This window comes from Syngnathoides biaculeatus, chromosome 1 (assembly GCF_019802595.1).
Source record: "Syngnathoides biaculeatus isolate LvHL_M chromosome 1, ASM1980259v1, whole genome shotgun sequence".
NCBI classification, from domain to species: Eukaryota; Metazoa; Chordata; class Actinopteri; order Syngnathiformes; family Syngnathidae; genus Syngnathoides; species Syngnathoides biaculeatus.
In genome coordinates this window covers 11,098,512-11,124,909 of record NC_084640.1, presented here as the reverse complement: position 1 = coordinate 11,124,909, position 26,398 = coordinate 11,098,512, and the positions used below count along the sequence as shown (strand labels likewise).

General features: G+C 44.3%; 1 protein-coding gene across 3 annotated transcripts in view; it reads right to left on the bottom strand.

Moving 5' to 3' along the window:
- LOC133498719 (triple functional domain protein) overlaps positions 1 to 26,398 on the bottom strand; it is a 58,762-nt gene that overhangs the window by 16,423 nt on the left and 15,941 nt on the right. For 2 of the 3 annotated variants that reach the window (XM_061815870.1, XM_061815871.1), the window contains exons 3-35: positions 22,626 to 22,700; positions 20,654 to 20,768; positions 19,425 to 19,617; positions 17,581 to 17,685; positions 16,927 to 17,123; positions 16,512 to 16,773; positions 15,194 to 15,316; positions 14,139 to 14,330; positions 13,038 to 13,169; positions 12,726 to 12,956; positions 11,846 to 11,968; positions 10,726 to 10,917; positions 9,419 to 9,588; positions 8,108 to 8,282; positions 7,839 to 8,034; positions 6,750 to 6,916; positions 6,529 to 6,648; positions 5,939 to 6,130; positions 5,589 to 5,738; positions 5,398 to 5,512; positions 4,857 to 4,972; positions 4,643 to 4,765; positions 4,372 to 4,566; positions 4,094 to 4,209; positions 3,588 to 3,654; positions 3,390 to 3,499; positions 3,026 to 3,095; positions 2,855 to 2,944; positions 2,669 to 2,761; positions 2,244 to 2,355; positions 1,989 to 2,179; positions 1,812 to 1,913; positions 56 to 198 (exon numbers count right to left, since the gene is read on the bottom strand). In XM_061815870.1, the coding sequence (XP_061671854.1) occupies positions 56 to 198; positions 1,812 to 1,913; positions 1,989 to 2,179; positions 2,244 to 2,355; positions 2,669 to 2,761; positions 2,855 to 2,944; positions 3,026 to 3,095; positions 3,390 to 3,499; positions 3,588 to 3,654; positions 4,094 to 4,209; positions 4,372 to 4,566; positions 4,643 to 4,765; positions 4,857 to 4,972; positions 5,398 to 5,512; positions 5,589 to 5,738; positions 5,939 to 6,130; positions 6,529 to 6,648; positions 6,750 to 6,916; positions 7,839 to 8,034; positions 8,108 to 8,282; positions 9,419 to 9,588; positions 10,726 to 10,917; positions 11,846 to 11,968; positions 12,726 to 12,956; positions 13,038 to 13,169; positions 14,139 to 14,330; positions 15,194 to 15,316; positions 16,512 to 16,773; positions 16,927 to 17,123; positions 17,581 to 17,685; positions 19,425 to 19,617; positions 20,654 to 20,768; positions 22,626 to 22,700 (4,753 nt within the window). Of the gene's footprint in view, positions 1 to 55; positions 199 to 583; positions 614 to 1,811; positions 1,914 to 1,988; positions 2,180 to 2,243; positions 2,356 to 2,668; positions 2,762 to 2,854; positions 2,945 to 3,025; positions 3,096 to 3,389; positions 3,500 to 3,587; positions 3,655 to 4,093; positions 4,210 to 4,371; positions 4,567 to 4,642; positions 4,766 to 4,856; positions 4,973 to 5,397; positions 5,513 to 5,588; positions 5,739 to 5,938; positions 6,131 to 6,528; positions 6,649 to 6,749; positions 6,917 to 7,838; positions 8,035 to 8,107; positions 8,283 to 9,418; positions 9,589 to 10,725; positions 10,918 to 11,845; positions 11,969 to 12,725; positions 12,957 to 13,037; positions 13,170 to 14,138; positions 14,331 to 15,193; positions 15,317 to 16,511; positions 16,774 to 16,926; positions 17,124 to 17,580; positions 17,686 to 19,424; positions 19,618 to 20,653; positions 20,769 to 22,625; positions 22,701 to 26,398 lie in introns of all 3 variants that reach the window. The other variant, XM_061815869.1, reaches the window with a different exon arrangement.

The window sequence follows — 26,398 nt, the reverse complement described above, 5'->3', positions numbered from 1 at the left end:
TGGTGCACCATACCTAACCTAAAAGACGGACGGGACGGCGAGTATAAAAGTTTACCTTCGGCCCTTGTGGTGCTTGGCAGCGCTGGCTTTGGGAATATGGATGGGTTCCTTAAGTGCCCCTCTCAAGTGGATGGTGCGTTCCTGGATCACTTCCCTGATGTGCTTAATCCAGTCCTGCTTGTTCTCGATGTTGGAGGCCTGCCGAGTCGGGGGACAGTCCATATTATGGCTACTTGGAAAACAACTTTTGAGAATGGTTTCACTCGGTCTTTCCCACAAGTCTGAACAAAGCACTTCAGCCTCTCTTAACAGCTGGAGTTTGAGTTGATGTATGATATTCTCCTCTAGTTATTATAATTTTTACCGTTATCTATGCTGAAGAAAGTAAATATTGTGTGCTGTGTGGGGGGAAAAAGCATTTTTTAGTACTCTATCGCACTTCTTGAATGTTTATTCATCTTTTATCCTTTTTTTTTTTCCCCAATCAGACTGTTAGAAGCCACTTCATTCGAGGCGCTTTTGAGTTGTACTTTCAGACTTGTGAGAAGTTGAAGGGCTGTGTTGCGGGATATTTTGTACTCACCATCGCTCCGTGTTTGGATCCCTGACTTAGCTTTAAATTTGAAATATGAAATAGACAATTTCATTGGTTTTGTCGTACAAGAGGGTACATCTTTTCTTACAAAATGGGACTAACATTATAAAAAAAAAAAAATTCACAACACTGACAACCTGCTATTACAGTGCAGCCTAATTATGTGTATTATATTCTCTATTGCTGGTAAATGTGTAGTTAGTGATGACATCTTGTTAACATTGCACATAGTACTATATAGCGGTTAGTAACAGAATTTTGTTATTCAGCAGGAAGTTTATGCAGCTTCATGCTCTTCCAAACACTGACATAAATCTCAACCTTTCCGACACTTAGGAACCAGAGGAAAGTGATTTTAAAAAAATGACACTGAAAGTCTTGGTCAAATCGATAAAAAAGTTGAGTTGTTGCTTCTAAACTACAGCGTGCAGCCAGATTGTAGGCGTTGAGAAGTCGAGCAAGTGTCAGCAGCGTTGGTGGAAGCGCGTCAGCCCACAACGAGACAAACATCCACAGATAACACAGCCCCAAATTTACATACGCGTGCACTAACAAAGCACGATCGAAGCGGAGGCTCAACGGAGGTGCAGAAAGTGAAAAGATGGGCTGAGGTGGGCATTGTGACGACGGAGAAGTTAGCAATGACTTTGAAGCCGCTCATGCAAAGAAAGCAGACGTCTTAAGCGAATGACTGGACAGCAAAAAGTTAAAGGAGGTAAATTGAAACCAAGGACAGAGCAATGAAGATTGTTTAACACAATGATCACGTAGAAATCATGTTTAATCTTCAATGCAATTTACTGGGTGTAAAATCCAACCATTTAGTTCAAGGGATGTTATTATGACTTGATTTTTAATCTTCTGTGAACATTTGAGCTATTACTTTAAAAAAAAAAAAATCTAAATTCTGATTTTACCGAATAATTGCAATTCAGTCAATAGGAAATTTAAAAAATATATATTCATGTGCTTTTTCGTGCCAAAAGTGTCCACAGATACTATAGATATAAGGTATTTCAAAATTGAAAATGACAAAATAATATTACAATCACTACATTTGAACTACCACAGCAACAAAGGGGGAGTGAGGTGGACAAAAATGTCCAGAATGGAATCCAGAGGATAAACAAAAATGTCACCTAATGTTAGAACAGTGTGCGGAAAACCCAGATGGGTTAAACTTTGAGGGAGGTTTTGGTGAGGAAGAGCGTCTTACCTTTAAAACAATCTTGTTGTCTGACGTCGGTGTGCGTCCCACCCAAAGAGCAAACTTGCAAGGGTCTCCCTCAACGTGCTCCGTCACCCCTAACTCGGAGGTCTGGGGAGAAAGCGGACTGATCATGGTTACTAGGAATGTCGCATGGATGGAAAAAGCGTGTCAAGGAGGACTCACAAAGAGTTTGCTTTTGTAGATGTATTTGCTCCGGCCGTTGGAGTCCTTGACCTCCTTGCTGAAGACGAGGGACATCTCGAAGAGGAAGAGGTGTCGCTCTCGGCCCTTGCGGATCAGCGTCTTTGGATCCCACACCTGGAAGGACTCCTGCAGGATGAGCTCGCCCTGCGACTCGATGTTCTCGTCAAAACCTGGAGGAAGGGAGAGGAGGCAGGTGAGCAAAATTCCGCCGCAAACGCTGCGTGTTCAAGTTACCTTCCAGCATCGAGAGGTGCATGGCGTCGTTGGCTCTCTTGGGAACGCTGAGCATCACTTCCAGGCCGTCCTTGATCTCGCCTTTGCCTTCTTCGCAGCATGTCAGCAGCTCCTAAAAATAGCACAAATACAGTAAGTACACTGTAACAACGCAATACAGTGAACCTGAAATGAAAGGGTTTGGAGTCTATAATTTTTTTTTGTTAATTTAAATAATTCTAATTCTCTTCAAACTTCAATTGGGAGTGTCAAATGGCTTGAAGCAAGCAAGCATTGACTCATACTTGGAAAACTGCAAGCAAGACTAAGAACAGGCCCACAGAAATACTTCAAAAATTCTGTTTTAAAAGTTGAGTTTTTATGAGTTTTATTTGCAGTATGTTCGAGAGGTAAAACCTTTTTTTTTTTTTTTTTTTTAGGGTTACCTTGAGCAGGAGCTGATATTTTGTGATTCTCTGCACAGGCTTAATTAGATAGGAAGAGATCGAGTTGGCCAGTCGGTGCCTTTGCTGAATTTCCTGTTAAACCCGCAGAAAGAGAAAACAAGGTAAGATAATACAAAAAAAATATGCAGTGAAGTATCATCGTGAGCACTGTGACATTTAAGTTACATCAAAATAGTTCCCAGCATGCTCCAGGATGAGCTGAGTGGAGTCTGGCTTGTTCTTGCAGTAATTCACGTACATCTGGAATTTATCAGCCTATAAAAACACAAACCCATAAAAGATTATCGTTCTTTGCAGGTTATTACTCAGTATCGTCAGTGAGAAAGTGATGCATACCCATGTGACAAAGCAATGGCCAACATCTTCAGGCAACTGTTCATATTTCTCCAGCTCTTTGAGAAAGATGCTGAAAACAGAAGACAAGAAACTAAATTAAAATCTCCACAAAACATTTTGAATTTAAAAAGTGAGGTGCATACAGTAGCAGTCAAAAGTTTGGACACACCTTCTCATTCAATAGCATAAGCAAATGCATCCGGACTTTTATTACGGTCTGAAATATTAGAGAGCTAATGCAACACTAGGAGGTGCTAAAACACCACCGATAACTATCACCCCCCCACCACCACCACCACCACCTTTTTATGTTGAGTGAATGCAGATCCCATATTAAAAAACACAAGTCACTTCTGATGCTTACTTATGGTGGAATTCATAAAGATCTTGCATGTTTCCAAAGATGATGTGCTCCTTGTTGACGATTCCCGGAGGGATCTCCTCCACCCCGCTGGTCATCTCCCACAGGTAAGTCTGCGTCATGCCACATAAAGATGTACTTTTTGTTTGTTTGTTTGTTTGTTTCTTTCTTTTCACCCGTGCAAACAGAAGTGAAACTTACGTCCATGCACTCCCGCAAGTCTCGCACGTACGCCTTCTCCGTCTGAATCAGCTCCGCCATGATGAACCTTAACAAAAGCGTAAACAAGGTCAGATTGATGGCAATGATCTCAGCCATTCACTGCCAAATCCCATCAGCTTTGCCCATTCGCCCTAATGAACGCTGAACATTTTAGTTGAATAAAATATGTTCCGAGGTTATAAAGCACGGTCATAAAGCAGCTGGAGATGATAGACATAGGAATGGTGATTTATAAGGCTCACAATGACACACACGTCCTTCCTGTGTGTGTGTGTTGCAGTGTGTTACTGAGCTGACCCAACAAAGTACACGTTAAATCACGCAAATGCATTATGTATGTGCCTTTGCAATGACTTCATCATGAATTCAGTAGCCAACGACGAATACCTAAATCACAATCCACTAGAGGAGCTGAAGTTAGAATTAATAAAGCAGAACCTGGTCTGTTAAATTGTGTTTTTTTAACGGTGTAACTGGCCACGTACTCTTTTCTGCGCGCAGACTTGCGTTTCTCCTCATTGAGCTCATGGGCGGCGTCCCTCAGTTTGACGTCCGAGCCCGGAGCTGTGGCAGGAATGATGTCCAGTTGGAGATCCTTACTCTGATAAATGAAGAGAGAGGTAATGTCATTTTTTTTGGCTTAAACCTGTTTTACCCTGTACGATAGTATTTTTTTTTTCCCCCAATCCCGTGATACAAGAAACGGGTGGATTATAAAGTCACTGCACGCTCATGCTGGTCGATGGAGCGTGCATGGACTCACAGCCTTGTTGGAGTCGGACGAGATGCCCAAGGCTTTCTCCAGGCTGCAGCGGTATTTGTCCATTCGCAGGGAGAAGTCCCGGTAGCGCTTGTCCACGGCCGTCACCCATTTCTTGATCTCGCCGGCGTGGCTGTGACCTTTGTCGCAGAAGCCGTCCGCCAGCTGGATGAGCAGCTTCACGCGCTCCTTGGTTTGCTGCGGAGGGCCGAGAGAGAGCGTTTTGCACACGTGCCGCATCCACGCGTCGAGGCCAGAGTGACATAGAACCCACCTTGGCGGTAATGTGGAAGTCCTCATGTTCCTTCAACAGCTCCTGCGTGTGGTGGATGCTCGAGCCGGTGGAGGTGTGGGTGGACAGGTAAAACTCACCTGTATCGTGAATCCACTCAAGAGCCTGAAAACACACAAAACACGGAATCTTTTTGTTCACCACTTTTGGCCCAGGCAGTAAGACTTTTTTTTTTTTTTTTTTTAAACGCTCTCACCTGTTTGGCACTGCGTTCAAACACCACATACTGCTGACACTGGTCCAGTCGCCGCTTCCTCATGGTCCAGAAATGGAGGACGCGATTTTCTCTCTGCAGCAGCTCATTGAGGATGTCTGTGAAAATAAAGTAATACCCAATCGATAAGAAAGATAATACACTCCAAAACAAGTAACTGGGGTTACACCTTATCAAAACAACGCAATTTAATGCATGAAGAGAATAAAAATGTAAAATATTATGCATCCCCATTATATTATGGTAGTTTATCTATTAGATCCATGCACTATCTTGATGCACAAGATACTCTGTTACACTTAATGTAAATCAATTCATTTAGGCTAATGTTTTTAATTATCTGTCCGTTACATTTCTGATCCGTCTCATCTGTTCATTATTTTGGAAAATTACTACCAATCGCTGATCACACTATTACATTCAGACGTTTCTTCATTTTCCACATCACCCTTGCGTGGGAACAGGAAAGAGAATCGCTAATCGAGATCATTTAATGCCGTCAAATTGCATCTGCCAGACTGACTTTTAACTTGCTGCTCCGGTGCTTTGACGTGACTCAACATTCCCGGCATGTTGACGCTGTTCCTGTGCATGTACTTGAGGAAGACGTCCGCGTTTCTCCTGGCCAGAGTGCACGCCTGTTTGACGAAAAAATGTGAGCTCAGAGTTGTAACATCAGAACTTGGTGTGTATCTTCCGTGGTGTCATTTCAACCTTGAGGAAGGCTTCCTTCTGCTCCAGGTGTTTACTGATCATGGGGGTCACATGGTCCGTCTCGCAGTTGGGGCCAAGTTTGTCCGCTCCTCCGCACCAGTCCTCCTCCCTTTTATACTCCTGCTCCAGGCTCTCCAACACACTGCACACCTGCCAGGAGGAAGTTAAGTCAATGTTGTGACTATTTCCCTCCTATCATGGAGAATATCACTCAAGTGTTTTTTTTTTTTTTTTTTTAAGCACCATAAACACAACCTACCAAGGCTGAGACAATTTCCAACAATAAAAATCACAATCAAGGATGGACAATTCAAACGGCTCTGTAATTAAATGCAAATAGCATGTCCTACTTGTTCCGAGGTTTTGTAGAAAGCCACGGAGGCATTGACCAGCTTGAGTCTGTCCTCCATTTTGAGCATGAGCTGCTGCCAGTGGCACGCCACGCTCTCGGCACAGTCCCTGATCAGGTCCATGTCATAGTGGTTGGCCTGCAGCAGAGCCTCGGCCTTCTGCTGAACCTGCAGGGCGCTCTGGTGGGTCTTCTGCAAGCGGGAAGTAGAACAAACAATGGATGAGCAACCAATGATGGAGACGAGAAGTAGTTCGATAGACCAGCGATTCCCAACCAGTGTGATGTGAGAAAAAGGATCCGATTTCAACTGAATTGGTCTTTGTTCATCAAATCATGCCAAGAATGGATGGAGACATTCAGTATGAAATACTCTTCCACAAGATAGGCACATGTTATATACAGTGATTCACTTCCTCCAAGATTTTGCATGCACTATTTTGTGATTGATCCAGCCTAAAAAGCTATTTTATAAACTTTCGACTTTTTGTGACATGTTTGGGGGAGTGTTGTGTAATTTAAAAAAAAAGAAAGTAAAATGTATATTAGGTCAATCAAAGTTGGGAAAACACAGCATAAGACAAACAGAACCTCAATGGCGTGCTGAAACTGTTCGTGTTCCCTCTGTAGCTGCTCAGCTTCCTGCAGGGAGCTGGCTGTGATGAGCCCTGCGTTTAGCATGGACTCGCCATTACGAATCCAACCCAGAACCTGCAAAGAAAACAAACAAAAAAAATACCATTAAACACCTCCATAAAGTAGAACCTGAAAACATGACACAGTGGAGAAATGGAGACTTCTTAAGTTCTTACCTGTTTGACCTCAGCCTGCAGGTGTCTCAGTTGGACGCACTGCTCCAAGTGCCTGCGGTGCTGCTCGGCTGCCAAGTCCAGCTCCTGCTGCTTCTCGTGGAGGAACTCAAGCAGGTCCTGGACGCGGGTCGCCATGTCCACATCGCGGTCACACAGCAGCTCGACGCCTGGAGGAACAACACGGGTAGATGTACGCTGACCGCTATGAAATATACTTTTTGACATGCAACAGAAGCAATCATGTCACGTCCCAGATTTAACATGCAATTAATTACATTGTGCATATTGTGTTGTCAAGTCCTATCTAGGGTACACCCGATCAACATTCTCATTGAAAATTTAAAGAGCTGGTAAGGACCGATTCGTTGTCAGCCTTGTGAAAGATTGACGACGCCTGAAGGAACAACAGTCATGTGATCACGGCGGGTGAGCTGTCAAAACGGATCATAAAGTACAAATGCATCCTCGTAGTCTACTCCAATGTCCAAAATCTCGCTTAGGAACGAACTCTCCAGGTGTTTATGATATGTTTATAAATATTTATTCCCTTCCAACACGATATCTGGGGGATAGGACAAAACCAAAAACAGCAAAAATGTTGTTGAATACACAATGGCACTTCAACATAGGTCATTTCAAAACAAGAAAAATCACATTTCCAGCACAATACTCTTCCAAACACACAATCATTCTAAAATAAAATGCCTTGTGTTCAGCCACAAGAAAAAAATAAAATCTATGGACCACTATAAATGTTTGACGCAGTACAACACAGTGCTACATTATGCTCAGTTATTTAGACATTGCCATTGAAAGCTTAGCGTTAGACAAAGCTTCTGTTTAATGTCCGCAAGTTCCAAACCAGCGATGCAGCCATTAACATGCAAGCTCACAGGTGAATTTTTATACTTTGCGTGGGTGCCTCTCATCACAAACACTGACCGAATATGACCCTCCAAACACCTCCGCAGTGTCAATATTGAACTCCAACACAACACAAACATGCTCTGCCGTGGCTCCAGCTCCTAGCCTCGAGTTTGCGTGTGACAAGCCAACTCGTGTCGTTGTTTTTCTTTTCAAGGGACTTACCGGAGGCCTGCACTTCATTAACGCACTGAAGCAGCTCCTGTCCCTGGTGGATGACATCGAAGGTGAGGTTGTTCATGGTCAAGGCCTTGTCGGCGTGATGCTGCAGTCTCTGCTCGGCCACAGTCAGGTCCTCCGTGTCAAAATCGTTCATTTGACCCGTCAGCTCCTCATTCCACGACTCCAGGTCGGAGATAATCTAAGGGACGAGAGCGACGTGATATCAAAACGACACGGGACGGCCGACAGACGGGCATTTGCAGGAGTCTCACATCAATGGCGTCTCTCTCGAAAATGCGCAGCTGGAGGAAGAGCTCCAGTTTGATCTTCCTCTCCTGGAAGAGCTCCTCCATTTGGGCCTGAGCTTCGTCCAGCTGCTGCAGCACGCTCTCGATGTGGTTGATGGAGCTGTTGTGCGGCGTTTTGTTGCTCGAGATAGCCGAGTCCCTGCCAATGCCAGACACAAAAAAAAAAAGGTGTGCATACGACAAACGTGTTCACTTCTGTACTCACTAAATGTTCGCAATGTTGGCGCTTTTGGGTTGCATAATTTCAGAATGCCTTTCAATGTACGTGCAATCTGAATGGTAACATTTATAACAGCTGTCTTAATTATTACTCATCCACTTCTGTGACTCTTCCGGTCTCTCTCTTGTTGACAATGCGAGCTCAGTGCTGGAAAGCAATGAGAGCCACCGGACAAACAAAATATCGGCAATATTTTTTGACACTTCCTCTTAAGGGGTGTACGCACTTTTGCTGCCTATGTTTAGGACACTAAATGGCTGTTCCAAGTTATTTTGAAGAGACAGTAAATGTACACGTATACAAGCTGTACAGTACTTAACATTATGATAAAATGTCATTTGTAGGGATGTTGTCCCGAAAAACTATTTACAAAAATGTGCAGATGACTTTAATAGTCACCTGCCTACCACCTTCTAAAGGAAATGACAGCAGTAATAAAAAAATAAAGCAATGCTCATTTTTAAAAATTCCATTCCATAGAATTTCCCCATTTTTCATGTACTTCGTGCTTGAATATTGACACTTTGCGTAAAAAAAAAAAAAAAAAAATTACCGTGCAATCTTCATTTGTTACAAAAAAAAAACCCCAACACGCAATCACTGAACAAAAAAGGCAAAACAAGAGCAAGAAAGGTGACAACTGATTTGTTTGAAGGATAATCACAACACTCCCACACACTCGCTTCCATGGGAGATGTGTGGAGGAACTGCCGCACAATTAGATGTGCACTTTTAACAGCGGTTACGTAATACACAGTGGAGCCATCACACCGGGGACGGGGGGGTGATGAACAGAGCAAATGAGAGGGGAAAAAAAGCAAAGAGAAAGAAGAGATGGGAGGATGAGAAGGGAGGAAGAGGAACCTCCTCTGTATGAAAACAGAAATGCAGGCTAAGAAAGGGTCAACTGCAAACGCCTCTCCTCCTCCTCCTCCTCCTCCTCCTCCTCCTCCTCCAATCCTCTTTTTTTATTCCACACTATTTACAGTGTCTATTCCTTTTCCTGAATACTTTCTCCATTTCTTCGGACAATTCTGACCGTCCATCGCGGCTACCTGAGCTGCTGGATGAGGTCCTCGCCCTCCTTGATGACGTTGACGGTGACCTGGAGCGTGGTCTGCTGCTGCTGCCCGAAGCGCTTGTTCAGGTCTTGGACGGCTTCCACCGACTCTGCGTACACGTCGTCCAGCAGCTCCTTCTGGAGCTCCTCCAGCCACGTCCACAGCTACCAAAGCGGGCGAGGATCAATGGAGATCAGTTTTACATATTAAACGATACTGGTTTTATATTGTCATACATGAACAGCTTTTTCCTTTTTGTTCTTGGCCCCTTCCTTTCCTTTGGTTGCTTTTTTTATTCTGCCATTCATTGTTATTTATCCTAGCATTTATCCCTCCCTTTACTGAAACATACTTTTCGACCTTATTTCTTGACTTTCCTTCATTATGACCTATTTTCCTTCCTTGCCATTCTATCCATCCATCCATCCATTTTCTTCACCGCTTATCCTCACGAGGGTCGTGGGGAGTGCTGGAGCCTATCCCAGCTGTCAACGGGCAGGAGGCGGGGTACACCCTGAATTGGTCGCCAGCCAATCGCAGGGCACAACGAGACAAACAGCTGCACTCATAATCACAGCTGGGGGCAATTTGGAGTGTCCAATTAATGTTGCATGTTTTTGGGATGTGGGAGGAAACCGGAGTGCCCGGAGAAAACCCACGCAGCCGGGTCCGGGATTCAACCCAGGACCTCAGAACTGTGAGGCCAACGCTTTTACCAGCTGATCCACCGTGCCACCCCCATTCTATCCTTAGATGTTTACATCCTTTCTTACATCCTTCTTCTTCAGCTACCTTTCTTTGTGCCTTCCTTTTTTACCTCAAACCTGCTTTTTGCTTAAAATTCCTCCCTTCCTCTCACCCCCCATAAACATTTGTTCTTCTTTCTGTACCTTTGCAACTCTGCTTTAGTTTTCACATTTTGTTCTTGACTCAAATTATTTGCCATTATACACAGTATCTGTCAAAAAAAATGTGAATTTCAAAAGTGGGTACTGTACCACCTCTTTTCACACTCGGCATTTTGCAAATGGGTGAGGATGTAACCTGTACGGGTATCTCTGAAGGTGTACAATTTTTAGTGCTAATCCAAATCGGGACTGTCAGGCTTCTATGAAATGTCATTCTTGTTTGTCTTGCCATCCATACAGAGTATCCCTCCGTGACTAATCTTATGCTATCGCAACACAATCAAGTGTATTAATGATCTGCCTCTGCAGTGTAAAAACCTCTCCACATGCAGCCCACCATCCACTTCGGCATTACATCACCAACCGACTATTCCCCTCCACGCTTCAGCCCACCTCTTTGACGTGCGTGTGGAAGGCGACAGACATGTCCAGCAGGACTTTGCGCTGTTCCACGCGGCGAACAAAGTCCTGGATCCGGTCTTCGAGCTGGTGGGCGGCCTGGTAGATCTCCTCCGGGTCGCACTCTCCCGTCTGGGCCAACTGCTCGGCCGCCTCCAGCAGCTTGTCTGCATTGGTGTAAGTGTTCTACACAAAAAGGGGGACACACACACACACACACACATTGGGAGAAGTTGAGTATATTTGATAGGATGAAAATACTGAGAGATGTTGAGTCATTTAGTGTAGTGACAAAAGTGACAGATTATCAAAGCACCAATGGATCATATAATTAACAGCAATGGCATATACAAGAATACTTTTAATGTTGTCGCACACCAAGCAGCTCAAATTATGAAAAATGTTCTCCATGATGGCTTCTCCACAGCTATTTGGGTCTCTGAAGTGCCTGTCTACCAAAGTGTGAAATTACACAACCAAGTCCTTTTTTTTTTTGTGAGCTGATGACTTCCGAACATTTGTCTTGAAGAAAGCTTCTTAGATTTTGACTCATCTGTCACATTCCAGTCGTACACGTGAAAGCTGCATCTTTTTATTGTGTGTGTAATTTGGTGGTAATTTGATGACGTGATGCTTCAAAGACAATTGATGCTCTGGATTGATCTCAGCCAAACCATTTGGGGTAAGAAAAAAAAAAAAAAAAAAAAAGGAATTTGAAATACATCATGCAGTCTTTTTCCTTAATAATAAACATAATTTGAACATAGTGCAACACAGTTTTCTTTCTAATTAATTCCAAGTTTGTCAGTCGCTACTGTAACACAGTACATGAAATGAAGCATTTGAAATGAAGCATTTGTTTGAAAATGTTATTTGGAAACTGTTCATGAACAGATGTTTCACTGTGTTTACTGTGGGAAGACAAAAAAAAAAAAAAAAAAAAAAGTCTCTAAACTTGGGACTCATATTTGATAAATCCCCAAGGCAGACAAATGAGGCTTTTGCTACCACACTTAGTCATAAAATATACGCCTCTGATTTTATCCACCTGCGATGTAACAACACACTGTGGCATTTAACATAAAAACGTGGGGGTTAAAGGTAACAGCTCTACCTGGGCCACCTCCTCAAAATCTTCGTGTCGTTTCTGGAGGGCTCGGGCTCGATGGAGGGACTTGCCCACACCTGTGTGCTTGCTGAGGAAGGCCTCACCGTGGTTCTCAATCCAGTCCAACACCTGAAATGACAACGAGAGAATCAATGCAACGGCAAGCCCTTAAAGAAGCACTGCAGCCATTATTCCAATCATATCTGCCGAGCATCTCACTTGGTGCTTCACAGCATCTGCATGCACTCTCCACGGCAACAGTTGCCATGTCAACACATCGCAGGATACCCGATATTTTTGGACAGTCCATATGCGCATTATCATACTGGATCTTTTACGTATCTTATCACGCATCACTTGCGCTTGAGACCTTTTACTGGAGGAACATATTAGCATTTTTTACAAATGCAACGTTGTTTTTCACACTTCCCGAGGAGCGCCACACACAAATGAAAGAATGTCAATGTGTGTGTGTCTTCACAAGTGTTCATTTTGTTGATAAATCATTTTTTTTGTCAGAATGAATCCAATCCCAGCTACAACAACTTTGTACTTTTTGGTTCAATCAGAACGACCCTCTTTGTAATATTGGATTTTTGCCAGTCAAATATGCATAAAGCTTGATCCTGTTACATACGATTTGTGTTTTTGTCTTTAATTCCTTCAACTATGCCACACTGTGTATGTCAACTTGTGAAAGAATTGTGACGAGATGATTATTTCAGTACTTGTTTGATAAATACTTGTTAAAACAACACATTTGGCTTGTGTAATCATTCTGATAACCATCAAAATGAAATTATAAAATGAAATTGCAGTTTTCTTAATGACAAATAAATCAAACATCTGAGGCAAAGAAATGACTAAAAAGTAGAGTGGTGCGTACCTGCTGGACATCCTGCTGGAAGACGCAGAGCTGCAGCCGCTGGTGCAGGCGGACCTTGCGGTGCTGCCAGATGTTCTCCAGCTGCCTCTGGTGATGCAGCACCTCGTGGATTATGTCCAAGACGTGATGCACCGCCTTGGAGTAGTTGGCCGAAGCCGTCAGTGAGTCGGCGCTGCCCGGCGTGAGCGGTCGCTGCAGTTTGTCTAACAGGGCTTTACCATCCTGACTCACCTAGGATCCCCCCCCAAAAAAACACTTTCAACGTGGTTTCAAACCATCCAAACCTGAGGACCTGACGGTGTGGCATCTCACCTCCGAGTAGGCAGCGGTTATGTGCTCATACAAGCCTTGGTGGTGGTGAATGGCATCTTCAAGGTCCTGAAGCTCCGAGGGTAAATCCACTTCGCCGCACGCCTTACACCACGAGTCCACATTGCTCATATACTGCATGAAGCGTTGTTAAATGTTAGTAAAACGGGTTTACATTTTTTTTTTTTTTACAGTTGCTATGTATGTTTTTGAACACAAAATTAATTACGGATGCTCATCGTCCGAGTGACAAAAATTTCTTCACCCCTAATATGAGAGGAGAAACAGCATGTGACCTTCTTAGAGCGAGAGCATTTTAAACATCGTTATCATGATGAAGGCAAGATAGATGACTAGATCTTCAAATGGAAGAGATTAGGGCAGAATAATTTCTCTTTCTATTCACCAACATAAAAGAGTGGCTTGCATTACAGGATTGTTCTCGGTCGGGGAAGGTCAACCGCTCGCATCCCCATTTGGGTTTTCGGTCACGGCTCGGACTATAGTGCGACTAACGAGCAGAACCTGCAAACATTGGATGTAAATGCATGCAAATGCGGTGGAACCAAAATCAAATATAAATATACTTTTTTTTTCCCTACAAAGCCAATTTCTTCTTACAAAGCAGTTTTTAGACAGTAAACAACACTTCACTTGGTTTTTTTTGTCTTCAAAATAACAACTAATAATTGACATTTTATTACTGGTTATAGGTAAATTTTACATCAGACAAGAAATCCAGTGTACTTCTCATATTAGCCTACGTTACTGATTGAAAAGCAACCCCAGTCTACATTTTTGGGTGCAATCACTGTTTTGGTGTGGCATTTTCATTCATTTTTTGGTTTTCATTTTGTCATAAAACATCTTTCGATGCTATCTTGTGGCATCAATAGGCAAGGGCTTAGTTCGTATCTCTCGCAAACTGCTGCAGTTCCACATAACGTGATTCTATTTGTGTAGTCCGAATCTGCAGTCTGAAAACATGCTCTATAAATTGTCCGTAGATGTGAATGTGAGTTCGAATGGTTTATATGTGATCGTTTTTGAAGTTCACAATCACTCCTATTTGCCTTAATAATACTGGGAGTGCGTTTCCCAAACCTGGTCACACTTCTGGTGGAAGCTGGCGGACATCTCGAGCAGCGTGCTGCGCTCGTCCAACGCAGCGGCGAAGGCCTTCCACTCCTGCTCCAGCTGGCCCGATATCTGCTTGATCTGATGGGAGGCGTAGTGGCCCGACTCCAGCAGCCGGTTGCCCACCGACATGATGCGGTTGATGTTCACGTAGACATTCTGCGAGGCGCAAGGATTCACTCAACAACTTCTCCGGCTCAAATTGTGCATCGCCTTCATTTCTCAAGTGTGGAGAGAATCTCCAGAGGTTCAGCAGTTTCATAATGCTTATATAATACCAAGTGAAATCAAGTGCGTGAAAACAGAGGCAGCTCTGCTTTAACTCCAAAACATAGAGGCTTCTTTTATACGTGGACAACCTCCAAACTCTAACACAAGCCGTTCTGGGAAAGTTTCGCAGAAGTTGTCCTCAAGTAAAGTCAAGTGACTTTGTTTGAAGATAAAGCTTTACATTGTTAACAGTCATACTAGTTTACCACTGTAAAATGAAATCAGTAGAATTGAAATACAGTCACATTATGTACTTCGAATACCCCGAAGATGAGCACTGAGCAACGCTACGCAAGTGCATTGAGTCATATATTTGACATGCTTCTAAATAAAAATGTATTGTCTTATAAGGAAGATATCTCATCCACATTTTCTCAAAAATATCCAATTTTGAGGCTGTTTGACTTTGGAGGAAGCAACATGAGGAACTTATTATAGGTCTGCCTCTCAGTTCTGAGCTCAAATCCAACCCCAGATCTTCCTGTGTGGTTCATTTTCCAGGTACTAGTTTCCAACAATTTTAAAGACGTGCATGCTAGGTTCATTGAAGACATTAAATTATCCTGACGTGTAAATGTGAGTGTGAACAAGTCCTGCGATTGGCTGGTGACCAATCCAGGGTGTACCCTGCACCTCTTGTCCAAAGTCACCAGGTATAATGAGGACAAGCAGTACAGAAAAGAGATACTACAGATACAATGAACAGCATGCTGGAAATGGAAGTGATTGGTGAGTAAATGTACGTGTCTTACCATGCAGTTCATAGCAAAGTGGTTGTGTTGGGTTTGCAGCTCCACTGCGTGCGGGTGGTTGTTGCCAATCTCTGTGTAGCCTGCCAGGAACAAACCCTTGTTGTGCATGATCCAGTCAAACATCTGCGGCACAGGGCAGGGCGAAACAGAACAAACACACACACACAAATATATAAATTAAAAAAAAAAAAAAATCATTGTGAAGCAGGTGGAAAACAAGCAGGGCAGGTGCTTGGTGAACTGAAGCCATGTGCAGAGCTGTCATCTATCCAGGTCAGCATGCAGAGAAATGAGAGTGGCAAAAGTGTAGCCTCTTCTACAGAACAACTGGTGGCCTATGGTGTCCTAGCAACAAGCTCCTGCAGTGTATCCAAGACAGCAGCTATCTGTGGCACTGCAAACAGTTTTTATTTTTATTTTTTATTTTTTTTAGAATTCCACTCGCGTTGCGACAGATCTTGTACTTTTGCCTCATTCTGTCTTATTTTGTAAAGTGGCTTTTATCATCTGTCAAGTATGAGGCTAAGTATTTGCGAAGTTAGCGCAACCCTACGATGGTGCCACATCGCCGTTTACCTTTCACGCGCCGCTAAGAGACTAAAAAGAAGAGGCATGGTCTATGGTCTGCAACTGAACGCCAGCAATCATCAATGTTCCAAGACAACAGAGAGAATAAGTGCCTGGGGGTAATTTATGATTGTTTTGTGTTGCTGCGCCATGTGTGTTAAAGTAGCAGTTGTTTGAAGGTTTATAATTACTGTAACATTGATGTTAATTTCCATTAGCCCATCAAAGGCACTTTGCCTGATAATATGTAGCTAAGAGCCTTTCATTAGGTGAAATCTTTGCTGTTCTCCGCTTTGTGACGTATTGTCAGCGCGGAAGCAATCCGAGATCAGCCATGCTAGTTAGCTAGTTATCGACAGTGAATCTACAACATTTATTCTGCTAATTGTTGATGCACTAACTCTTGTTTACTCGTCGCCAGATTGTTGGTTGCAAAGGTTCATTTCAAGAGAGCTATTCTGACAATATGCTAATATCACCTCAAATTTGTCGAAGTGATGCATGGGTTCTGGTATTACGTGATACCATATTGCTAATATTAACTCCATGAGAAGTCACTTTCCATAAGCACATCTCACATACCCTTCCTCTACCACACACTCGGCACACACAAAGCAAATCAATTCACTGCGGCCATAATTAGGTTGTGTTTATATTGCGTGCCCCGCAGTGATCGGCCGCTGTTGTTCCGCATTACCGCCGCATCACCGCTCACACAGAGCGACGCCCCCTGAAATACCGACCAACCGACCTTTTCGGCGTCCTGCTCGAAGAGGCGGAGCTGGAAGCACTGGTCGAGCTGGAGCTTGCGGACGTGCCAGGCCTGGTGGAGGTGCTGCCGGGTGGAGTGCAGCTTGTCCAGCAGCTGGGTGATGCGCGGCGCCAGGCCCTGCGTGTCGGCATTGCACACTCCACCGCCGCCGCCGCCGCCACCACTACCGCTGCTGTTTGTGCCGCTGCTGCTCCCGTTGCGGTTGGACGAGGGCTCGCTGCTCTGGATCCGCTGCAGTAACCTGGATAGAGAGTGAAATGCCACAAATGAACTATTAACCCAAATGGGTTCTACTACAATTGCGTGCAATTAGAATTGACACTTCTGAGCAAAAACATTGTGATATAATCCAATGAACATCATCATAATTATATCGCGTACTGTGGTTACCAACCTCTGTCCTTCTGTGTCCAGTTCCTCAATGGGCGCTTTGATGACCTTTTTCTTTAGCGTGGCGTGCTCTTCTATCATCCTGCGTGCTCCCTCCAGGTCTTGGGGAAAGTCCTTACGCGACACCGTTTCCTGCATCTCCTCCAGCCGGGCGAGCATCTGCGTGGCGTGACCGGAGAACTCCTCGAACGCCACGCGGACCTGCAAGGGAAGACAACAATGCCAATACGATGGACAAAATCCAGAGGTGTGGGACTCGAGTCCCATCACTTGTTTCGAGTCAGCAATTTGAAGGACTTCAGACTTGCTTGGCTAGAAGCCATGAGCACATATTTGCTCAGTGTGGGGTGTTGTCAGAAGACATTACGAGGGAAGCTGCGCACCTTGACAACGCACGTAAAAATAAGACTTACACACAAACGGGAAAATATGGCTCTGTGCGCTTGTGTTAGTTGTAGTGCAGCTAACAGCTACAGCAAGTACCAATACTGGGTACAAAGTGGCTAATGTGTGAATGCATGTTGCGACTGGGTAAGATTTTAGGACTTGACTCCACAAAAATTGAGCAGGGACTCGACTAGACTTGCTTGAAACTTGTATCTGCCTTACTCCCACCTCTGCCGAAAAACCTCCTGTAAAGTCCTTTCAGGCTTCTCACCTCGATCCACTCTTCGTGGTTGTAGTCCAGGCTGCCGTCAAAGTCCGACGTCAGCTGGGAGGGGTCTACCACCTTCGTCAGACCCTCTAGTGACACCATGGTGGTCTGGGGAAAAAGACAGAGCTGTTGAAGCCGAGTCAAAGAAGGCTTATCATTGTTTCAGACAAATGGGTGCAAATTGCTTGGGCAAATCCTCTCAAATGAGAACTCTTTAATTAGCGCTCTGAACCTCAACATTTACCTCCCCTAAACTACAAATACGAGATCCTAACGGAGCAGAATTAGTGAGATTCTTAACTGATCTCCGCAGCACATGGCGCCAACTCATTAAGCATTTAGCAGTTGACTTGAACACTTGGTTTTCCTCCAATTATGTCAGCCAGCAGCACAGTGTGGCTTCAAACCGAGGACCCCTCGCGACTCATTCACCCCCATGCCCCGCCTCATGATCATCTACAAACACGACATAACAGCTTACAAGGCAACAATCGCATCTGACAACCACATTTTTGCACACGAGAACGAGGAGAAGCCTTGAGCATCTCAACACGTTTTCTGCAAAGCCGCCACCTCCGCACAACACCCCCACACACATGGACAGAGAAGCAAGGCACCATAGCTCGCTGAGGGCCGACCGATGCGCAGGGAGGGGGGGGGGTAATGGTAGTGTGTAATGTGGCGATTGTTCTCAGGTTAATTGATTTGTGAGCATGTGAGGAAGGAAAGGTGGCTTGTGCATTCCTCCCGCCGCACATGGACGCGTGTGATTAACAAATGGATCAAAATAAAGGTTTATGTAATGCATAGAAGCAAAGTGAGTGTAACTTTAGTGCTCAAATGGCAGCTTGTGTGTAATGGCCACTCCAAAAAAAAAAAAAAAAAAAAAAAAAATTCGATACTGGCGTGGGACAACAGGAGTCAGTGAGTGCGTGGTGGCAGTGAACAATAAGAGCTCAGCTCAAACAGAATGAACTGAAATTATAAAGAGGAGAAAGGCATATTTAACTACAACAGACCACTGCCAAGCCTCGAGAACCAATCCTGATGTGGATCAGCGCCACACGCACACCTTCAGCCACCAGCCTGCAAGCCCAACTGCAAAAAACTAACCAAGATTAAATCTCTCAACCCAAACTATTCTTGGCAAGGCATTTCTTCTTGCCAAGCAGTTTCTGCACCAAGCGTATTTCACTTTCAGAAAGCACACTTTTCCTGAAAAAGCTAAAAGGCATTAAAACTTATTTCATGACTAGTTATGACTCACTTAAAATAAACGCCACCATTCCATAGGTGTGTGTGGTATAAATATACATGCTCAAATAACACAGTTAAACTTATCAACACCCACTTTTAAATATTACTTGGCACCTATTTTCACTTTCTTCCTTACAGTTCACACCCAATAAGATGTTACCATTGCTCTTGTTGCAAAAAAAGATATGCTTTGCTTGAAGATTTTGGTATTTCAATAGACAATGACACACACTTTTCTGCCAACACAAGGAGCAGTCACACATACCAACAGATCATCCAACACTACTACAGGCTTGTACTCTCTACTCAGTGGGAACAGATTATTGCCACAATTTAGTAGGGGACATTTTCTGCCTCTTCTCACTGTTAATTATGCTGCATGTCTTCTAGTTAAACTCAGTGGTGCGGACCATGTTGCCGTAAAATACAGCACCACAATGAAACCGTGCGATTCTAAATTGAGAAATAACGCTCAAAAGTCTGCTAGGGTGCGAATGATGAGTGGCGATATGCCAGAAGTTCTGTGTAAAACTCCAACAGCAACATTGTATAGTTGTTGTACCATCAGTTCCAATTGGGGGGGGGCTTACCTCAAACTCAAACTTTGAGCTGCCAAAATTAGTCCTCTGCTTTTGCCAGAAGTTGTCGGGCTTGATGATTAGCGCAACGTGGATGCACGACGGGAACGACTCCTGCAGGATCTTCAGAAGAGGCTTGATGCTGTCCCACTTGGAACCGCGCATGTCCACGATGACCGTGAAGCCATGTTTACAGACCTCCTCGCTGGAGGCGGGCGGAGGTTGGAGGTAATCCAGAGAGAGGAGACAGATGACAGAAAGGATGATGGGGAGGGGGTGGGGGGAAGGAGGGGAGAAAAATCCATGAGGTGACGCAGTTTTCTATAGCCTATGCAGTAAAAACATGGATCCCACACACCCACGCACACGCAGCCGCCCACACGTACACAGAGAAACCCGTGACAACTCGCCACAAACGCTCGCACTAATAAAAAAATAATAATAATAATCAGCACATTTGTACATTTCTGTTGTGATTCTGTCCTCGGATTACTAATTCCCCCAAACTATTTCGCAAAAGTCCTTCCCCACTAAAACTACTTCCACGAAATTTGAATAAACATCCACCACGCGATGGTGTTCCCGAAATAGGACAGGACAAAACGTACGGCTGCAGAATGTACGCACGAGCCACAATGATGACATGAATGCAAATTGGAGAAAAAAATGCTTGCATTTGAATGACGAGATGGAGACGGACGGAGGGGATTTACCTGCGACCTAAGAACTGCACCTCAGTAACTATCGCTGCTGCACCGCCTCAGCTACTGCGACGTTTTGTTGTGCTTCCTCACACACGCACACACACACACACACACACACACACACACACACACGAGCTCACACATGCGCGTTTCATCTCTGTGGGTTTTTAATCCTCCTCCTCCTCCTCCTCCTCCTCCTCTCCTCCTCCTCCTCCTCCTGCTGCTGCTCGCTGCTTTCTCCCAGTGGATCCTTTCTTCCCTTCCCTTGCTCGTGCTCCGATATCCATCCGGCTTTCCCTCACCTCCATCTCCCTGCCTCGACAAGTGATTTTATGGCAGCCGCAAAATAAAAAAAATAAAATAAAAAATAAAAAGCGATGGCAAGCTAACAGCTCTTGAATAATTGCCCTCTCTCTCACTCTCGCTTGTCCTTTCGCACCCATCACAAACTCTACTCAGCACTTTCACATGTACGCTTGCGCACTTGATTTCGCCGTCTATATAATTATTGGAAGAAGTGCAAAATAAGCATCTGACCTGGGAATGCCAGCAAGGTAGGCGATCAGTCTCCTCAGATCGTCTGTTCGTATTCTGTCGTGGTTGCTGCGTGACGGGAAGGTTAACACTGGACCGCCGCGTCGGTCCCTGCCACCTAAGACACAAAACACATTTTTCTGTGGAAAAGCTGATACACAGGACACGTCATGGAAAGAGAAAGCTCATCGGCACATGCTGGAAACAAAAGTGCAATATGTGGCTACTTTCCACTGTGTAACGCGGCCCAATACTTTTGTCCATAAAGTGCATTTACTAGTGGCCACGTGACCCAATAATTCTGTCCATCTAGAATATAAAGAGGCTTTGACTCGTGGAATTGCATTTGGGAACTTTAATCCACTTTAATTACATCCGCGCACATCTGCCACAGGACGTCAAACCACATTCGACGTAAAAAAAAAAAAAAAAAAAAAAAAAAAAATCAGTCCTGTTGTTATTGGCCACAAAGCTGTTGCATCACCTTCATCATCAACAGGGAAATGTGTGTTTTGTGATCCAATTCCCATCTTTTTACACAATTCGGCAATGCGTCGTGGCATCGTTCACTTAAGACGTCCAGTGTAAATCCAGCAGATCTGAATCTCCCATCGTAACGTCTCACTCTCGGCCTGACAATGACCACAACGTGACAGTACGGAGTAATTTATGTCCGAGCTGAGGGGCTTTTCTTTTGCATTTTACTCGGAAGATCATTTGGGAATGCTGTGGGGAGTAATAAACCGATGAGAAGCGGTCAGAGCGACCATGCGGGCAACCGGCTGTAACTTCTCGGTATGCTGACTGACTTCCTGCTGCTTCCACTCTTACACCATACGCTGCCTAAAACCACAATTTACCGTCCGCTGAAGGAAGGCCTCCAGGCGCAAATTGCAGTATATTGCATCACGATAAGAAAACATTGAGAGTATAGACCGTCGGTTACCATTTTGCGAAGTCAGATGGAAGCGTATGGAGGTGCCGCGCTTGCAAAAAACAGCTGAATGCGCTCACCCCACAAATTAGTCAGCCGGGGTGGCGTGCAGCGAGCACGTAGGCTCAGAAGAGAAAATTCATCACAAATAAAAAACAAATGACTGTATTATCAGACACATATAACTGCTTTATTTTGCTTTCACCTGTGCTATCCCCTCTCTTTTTAGTCCCCTTTCTCCAATCCCAAGACAATTACAACTGGGGGATGCCGCTGCTGACAATACGCCGTTGCTATAGCAACGCTGTCCCTGTCTCTCCCTCTTTCTCTCCTGGTTATCAGCGTGTTTGTCTGAGTCATCGTGACTGTCATTGCTAGTCTCTTTGACCTTCCCCAAGCCGGGAGAGCAAAAAAGAAAAAGCACACACACACACACACATTTATGATTGTTACTTCATTTGCTACGGTTAGGATTCACACACAGAGACACACGAAGACGGACACACACACAAATAGACATGGACACACTTGGACAAACACACACAAGAATATCACATGCGTGGTTATATTGTTATACAGTACTAAGAACCCTTGATGTCATCAGCCTGTAACTTGAGCTCTAAATGCTCCTGCGGTTTTTCCCTGGCACGAGTCAAGCGTGTGTGCTCGTGTGTGTGTGTGAACTCCGGCCAGGGGGGGCGCAAAGACACCGTGGAGCCCTGCTGACGTTGCCGAGACAATCGGTGGGGGACGTTTGCATCCATACATACAGGCAGGGGTCAAGGCTCGGGGCCAACTATTGGCTCCTGAGCTCCTTATACAGAGAAAATTATACCTTAAGCTCATCACTGTATGTTAATAATGTTACGTCACGTAAGATGTTGGCTGTATAAGAAGACGGGTACCAATTTAACGCCCACGCTGCATGGATGTGCAAGTCAGAAAACAAAACGTGTTTTTCGCAGATTTTGTGACCTACAGTTATCTCTGGCACTGATCATTAGGAAGACAAAACACACTGCAGGGCGCATACATCCTTACCTGACAAAAAAGCCACTTTTTCTTTAAGGATGGGAAGAACCTCCATCGCTCTCATGTCCTCATTTCTCCGAAAACCTGAAAAAAATAGAAAGAAGGCAGACAAAATGAAGACATCTATCCTTGCTGGAGGACAATTTTTTTTTTTTTTTTTTTTTTAAATAGGATGTCCACCATTTGTGCCAGCTTTTTTTTTTTTTTTTTTTTTTTTTTTTTTAAATCCTTGAAAGCCAATTCTTGAGGACATAAATTGAATCAATACGGGATACACAATAAATATATAGGTTATTTGAAAAATACTTGATTAGCGGGAGCTCTAGTGACGTCTGCCATATAAACAACAACAAGGGATAGTCTGATGTAACCGCTGGCTATAAATTATGCAAAGTTCAATGTTTGCAAATGTCTTGTGGTCTCAAAACAAACCCATATGTTGAACAGCGCAAAAATAATGACGTGTATCACATGCCTGTTGTTTCTTGAATAAATAGAAGATGAACAAAGAATGACAGCAAATCCCGGCGCGCCAATAACGTGAACAACAAACACCCCCTCTGTGAGCCTCAACTTGTATCTCATGACTGGTGACAGAGATCCTCTGCTGTGCCGCTAATATGCCCTACGAGCCAACCGCTAGCTGCCAGGAGATGCTCAAAGCCGACAAAAACCCGTTCAAAACACACAAGATAACCAGTCCCACATACGTTGAAGTCTTTTTTTTTTTGACAGTTTGACAAAATGAGACCAGACTTTTTTTTCCTTCAGTCCAAGTAGAAATCTGGTCAATATACCGTATTTTCTGCATTATAAGGCGCACCTTCAATGAATGGCCTATTTTAGGACTTTTTTCATATACAAAGCGCATCAGATTATAAGGCGCATAGAATAGACGCTACAGTCGAGGCCGGGGTTACGTTGTGCATCCATTAGATGGAGTTGCACTAAAGGCTCAATATTGATCCATATATAAGGCGCACCGGATTATAAGGCGCACCGTCGGCTTTTGAGAAAATTTAAGACTTTTAGGTGCGCCTTATAGTGCGGAAAATACGGAATATAAAATCTATCAATGAGTCAAAAATGTTAAAAAAAACATCAATAATAAACGGCTAATAAGAAAGTATTAATTGGTCAATATGCATGACAATACATTCCAGCATTCTTGCACTTCAATTGCCTTTTTTCTCTCTGAATCAAACCATGCATTTTCCATACTGCTTAACCTGATCAGGTTCGCCCCAGAACTAAAGCAGTACAGTCTACACACCCTTGTTCAAATGTCACATTGTTGTGCAGATTATAGGTCACATTAACGGCGGAACAAGTTTTGAATTTATTCATCTTGGGTTCATTATGTCCCAAAAAAAAAACCTCCACTGAATTTACCCTTCAATTTCAAGCATAAACAATGCATTCTATATGCATACTTTATTGAACATACGATGTTAGTAACAATAGTGATGCAGGATGTGGAGTGTTTATTCTGGCTGACTATTTTGTTGCTGCCGTTCCCTCAAGATGTCTCCAATTTACTATGATCAAGCGCATACTGGCAAAGAGAGCGTGTACTTCCGAACAGATGATCAATGAGTAGGATGGAGGGACGCCCAGGGACTGATCTGCCGATTTCAAGAGAGCAGTAGTCAAGACGATAAGACGCATTAGTACCATTATGGATGAGAGAAAAGATATTTTTAGCACGAATGCTTATTAGCGTTACGTAGTCATTAACGGCAGTACGGTGGAGCAGCTGTAGAGTGTTGGCCTCACAGTTCTGAGGACCGGGGTTCAAATCTTCGCCCTGCCTGTGTGGAGTTTGCGTGTTCTCCCCGTACCTGCGTGGGTTTTCTCCGGGCACTCTGGTTTACACCCACATCCCAAAAACTTGCATTAATTGGAGATTCTAAATTGCCCCTAAGTGTGATTGTGACTGTTGTCTGTCTCCATGTGCCCTGCAATTAGCTGACAACCAGTCCAGGTTGTACCCTCCCTCTTGCCTGATGTCAGCTGGGATGGGCTCCAACACTCCAGCGACTCTCGTGAGGATAAGCAGCTCAGAAAAAGGATGGATGGATAGTCATTACCTTTCCTGGAAGCTGGGTACTTTGTCCATACTGCTGACTCATGCCAAATTAGCAGCAGTTAAGAGGCGTGCGTATTAAGGGGGAAAAGTGTGATGGAACGCATAATAAGTGAAAAGGCCAGCGATGGATGGGACCGACGTCAGCGTCTTTTCACTGCCGAGTGAGTCATCTCCAGATAAAAAGGACCATCTCTGATGTGCAGTCTGACTGGCAGGCTGCCACCAAGCGTGGGGATTATCAAAAGGTCAATGAAGCATTCCATTGCTGACAAGACGACGGCTTTTTCGGTAAACACGCGCGCAGCGTTCGCCAGCGGCAAGACAAGAGTGCGCGTTCATGTTAATACAAGAAGCTTGTCATGAATTCAATAACCTTCGGATTGGGCAAAATCCATGGATTTTCTTCCACTATTAAAAAATATTTCCTCTTTTGTGTTTAGGGCAGTTCTAAAATTACTGTTTCATTTCCGTTACAGTTTTGAAAAATATGAACTGCCACAGAGAGAGACCAAGCAAACTTCCATTGGAGTGTTACGAATTCCTGACCGAACATCCACTCCCCTAAACTCTTTCTGCCACGACACATTTACTATGTTTAGCCAGACAATTAATTAACCGGGACCTGGGCAAAACACAAAAGCTAAGTTTAAGCACCTCCATACATCACTTATCTTGTGCGAGGGTGTCGTGGGACCAGAGAAAGTGGCACAGCAGCTAAATAAAGTGGCGGTTGCACACACAGCCACAAACATGCTCACACAAACACACACGTGTAAAAACACAAAAGCAAACGGTAAAAAAAAAAAGAAAAAGCACCCAATGGACCCCCTTAACCGTTCAGGACACGAAGATTCGTACCTGTCAGACAAATGACAGCGGTCTTATGCTGTTTGTGATCTGCCAACCAGCAAGCCATCCTGAACACTTCATCCAGAAATGATTTCCAATCAAAAAGGGACTAAAGCAGGAGGGCGCCCGACACCGCCATCGGTGCTAGCGGCCGACCGACCCCGGCCCGCTGTAGGCACAGTCGCAGCAGCTGGGCCTAATCCCGGCATTCCTTGGCAGAGATATTCCAATCCGGGAGACAACCAAAACTGCTCGCTTTGCTCCCGTCCACACATTCCCGTGGAAAAGCCGGGGAAAACATTTCCGAGCAGACGCGGCGCCGTTAGGTGTCGACTACTTGGTGTGGATACGCCGCGCTGTTTATCTGGACTGTATTTTGGTCAGGCCAGGTTGGGGGAGGTAATCCTGAATGCGTAGGGTTAGCGTGTAATTATAACATGCCTGCACTGCATTTATGCATCTTGACAAGCTGCTTAGCATGAAGACTTGAGGCTGACAGAGAAAAGCTATGCATGGGAGCTTGGAAAACATTCTTCCTCTTCTGGGACTTTAGCAGAAATCACTCAACAGCCAAGAGCAAAGGCTGTCCTCGCACCGCTTTGTGGCTGGCGAGCGCGCTGGCACAGCACCGCAAGTTTGCAGCTTCTTTAGCTCATTCGCTTTAATTATCTCATTCTGACGTAAAACGTGACTACAATTGAAAGCACAAACGCCCTATTTCCATCATCATGTGCTTTCAGAAATAATTACAAATTATCTCGAGGAACAAACTTGATTTCTTGAGAGATGATTACAATGCAATCAGTATGCGTTTTCATTACGGATGGTGCTATCATTGCCACGA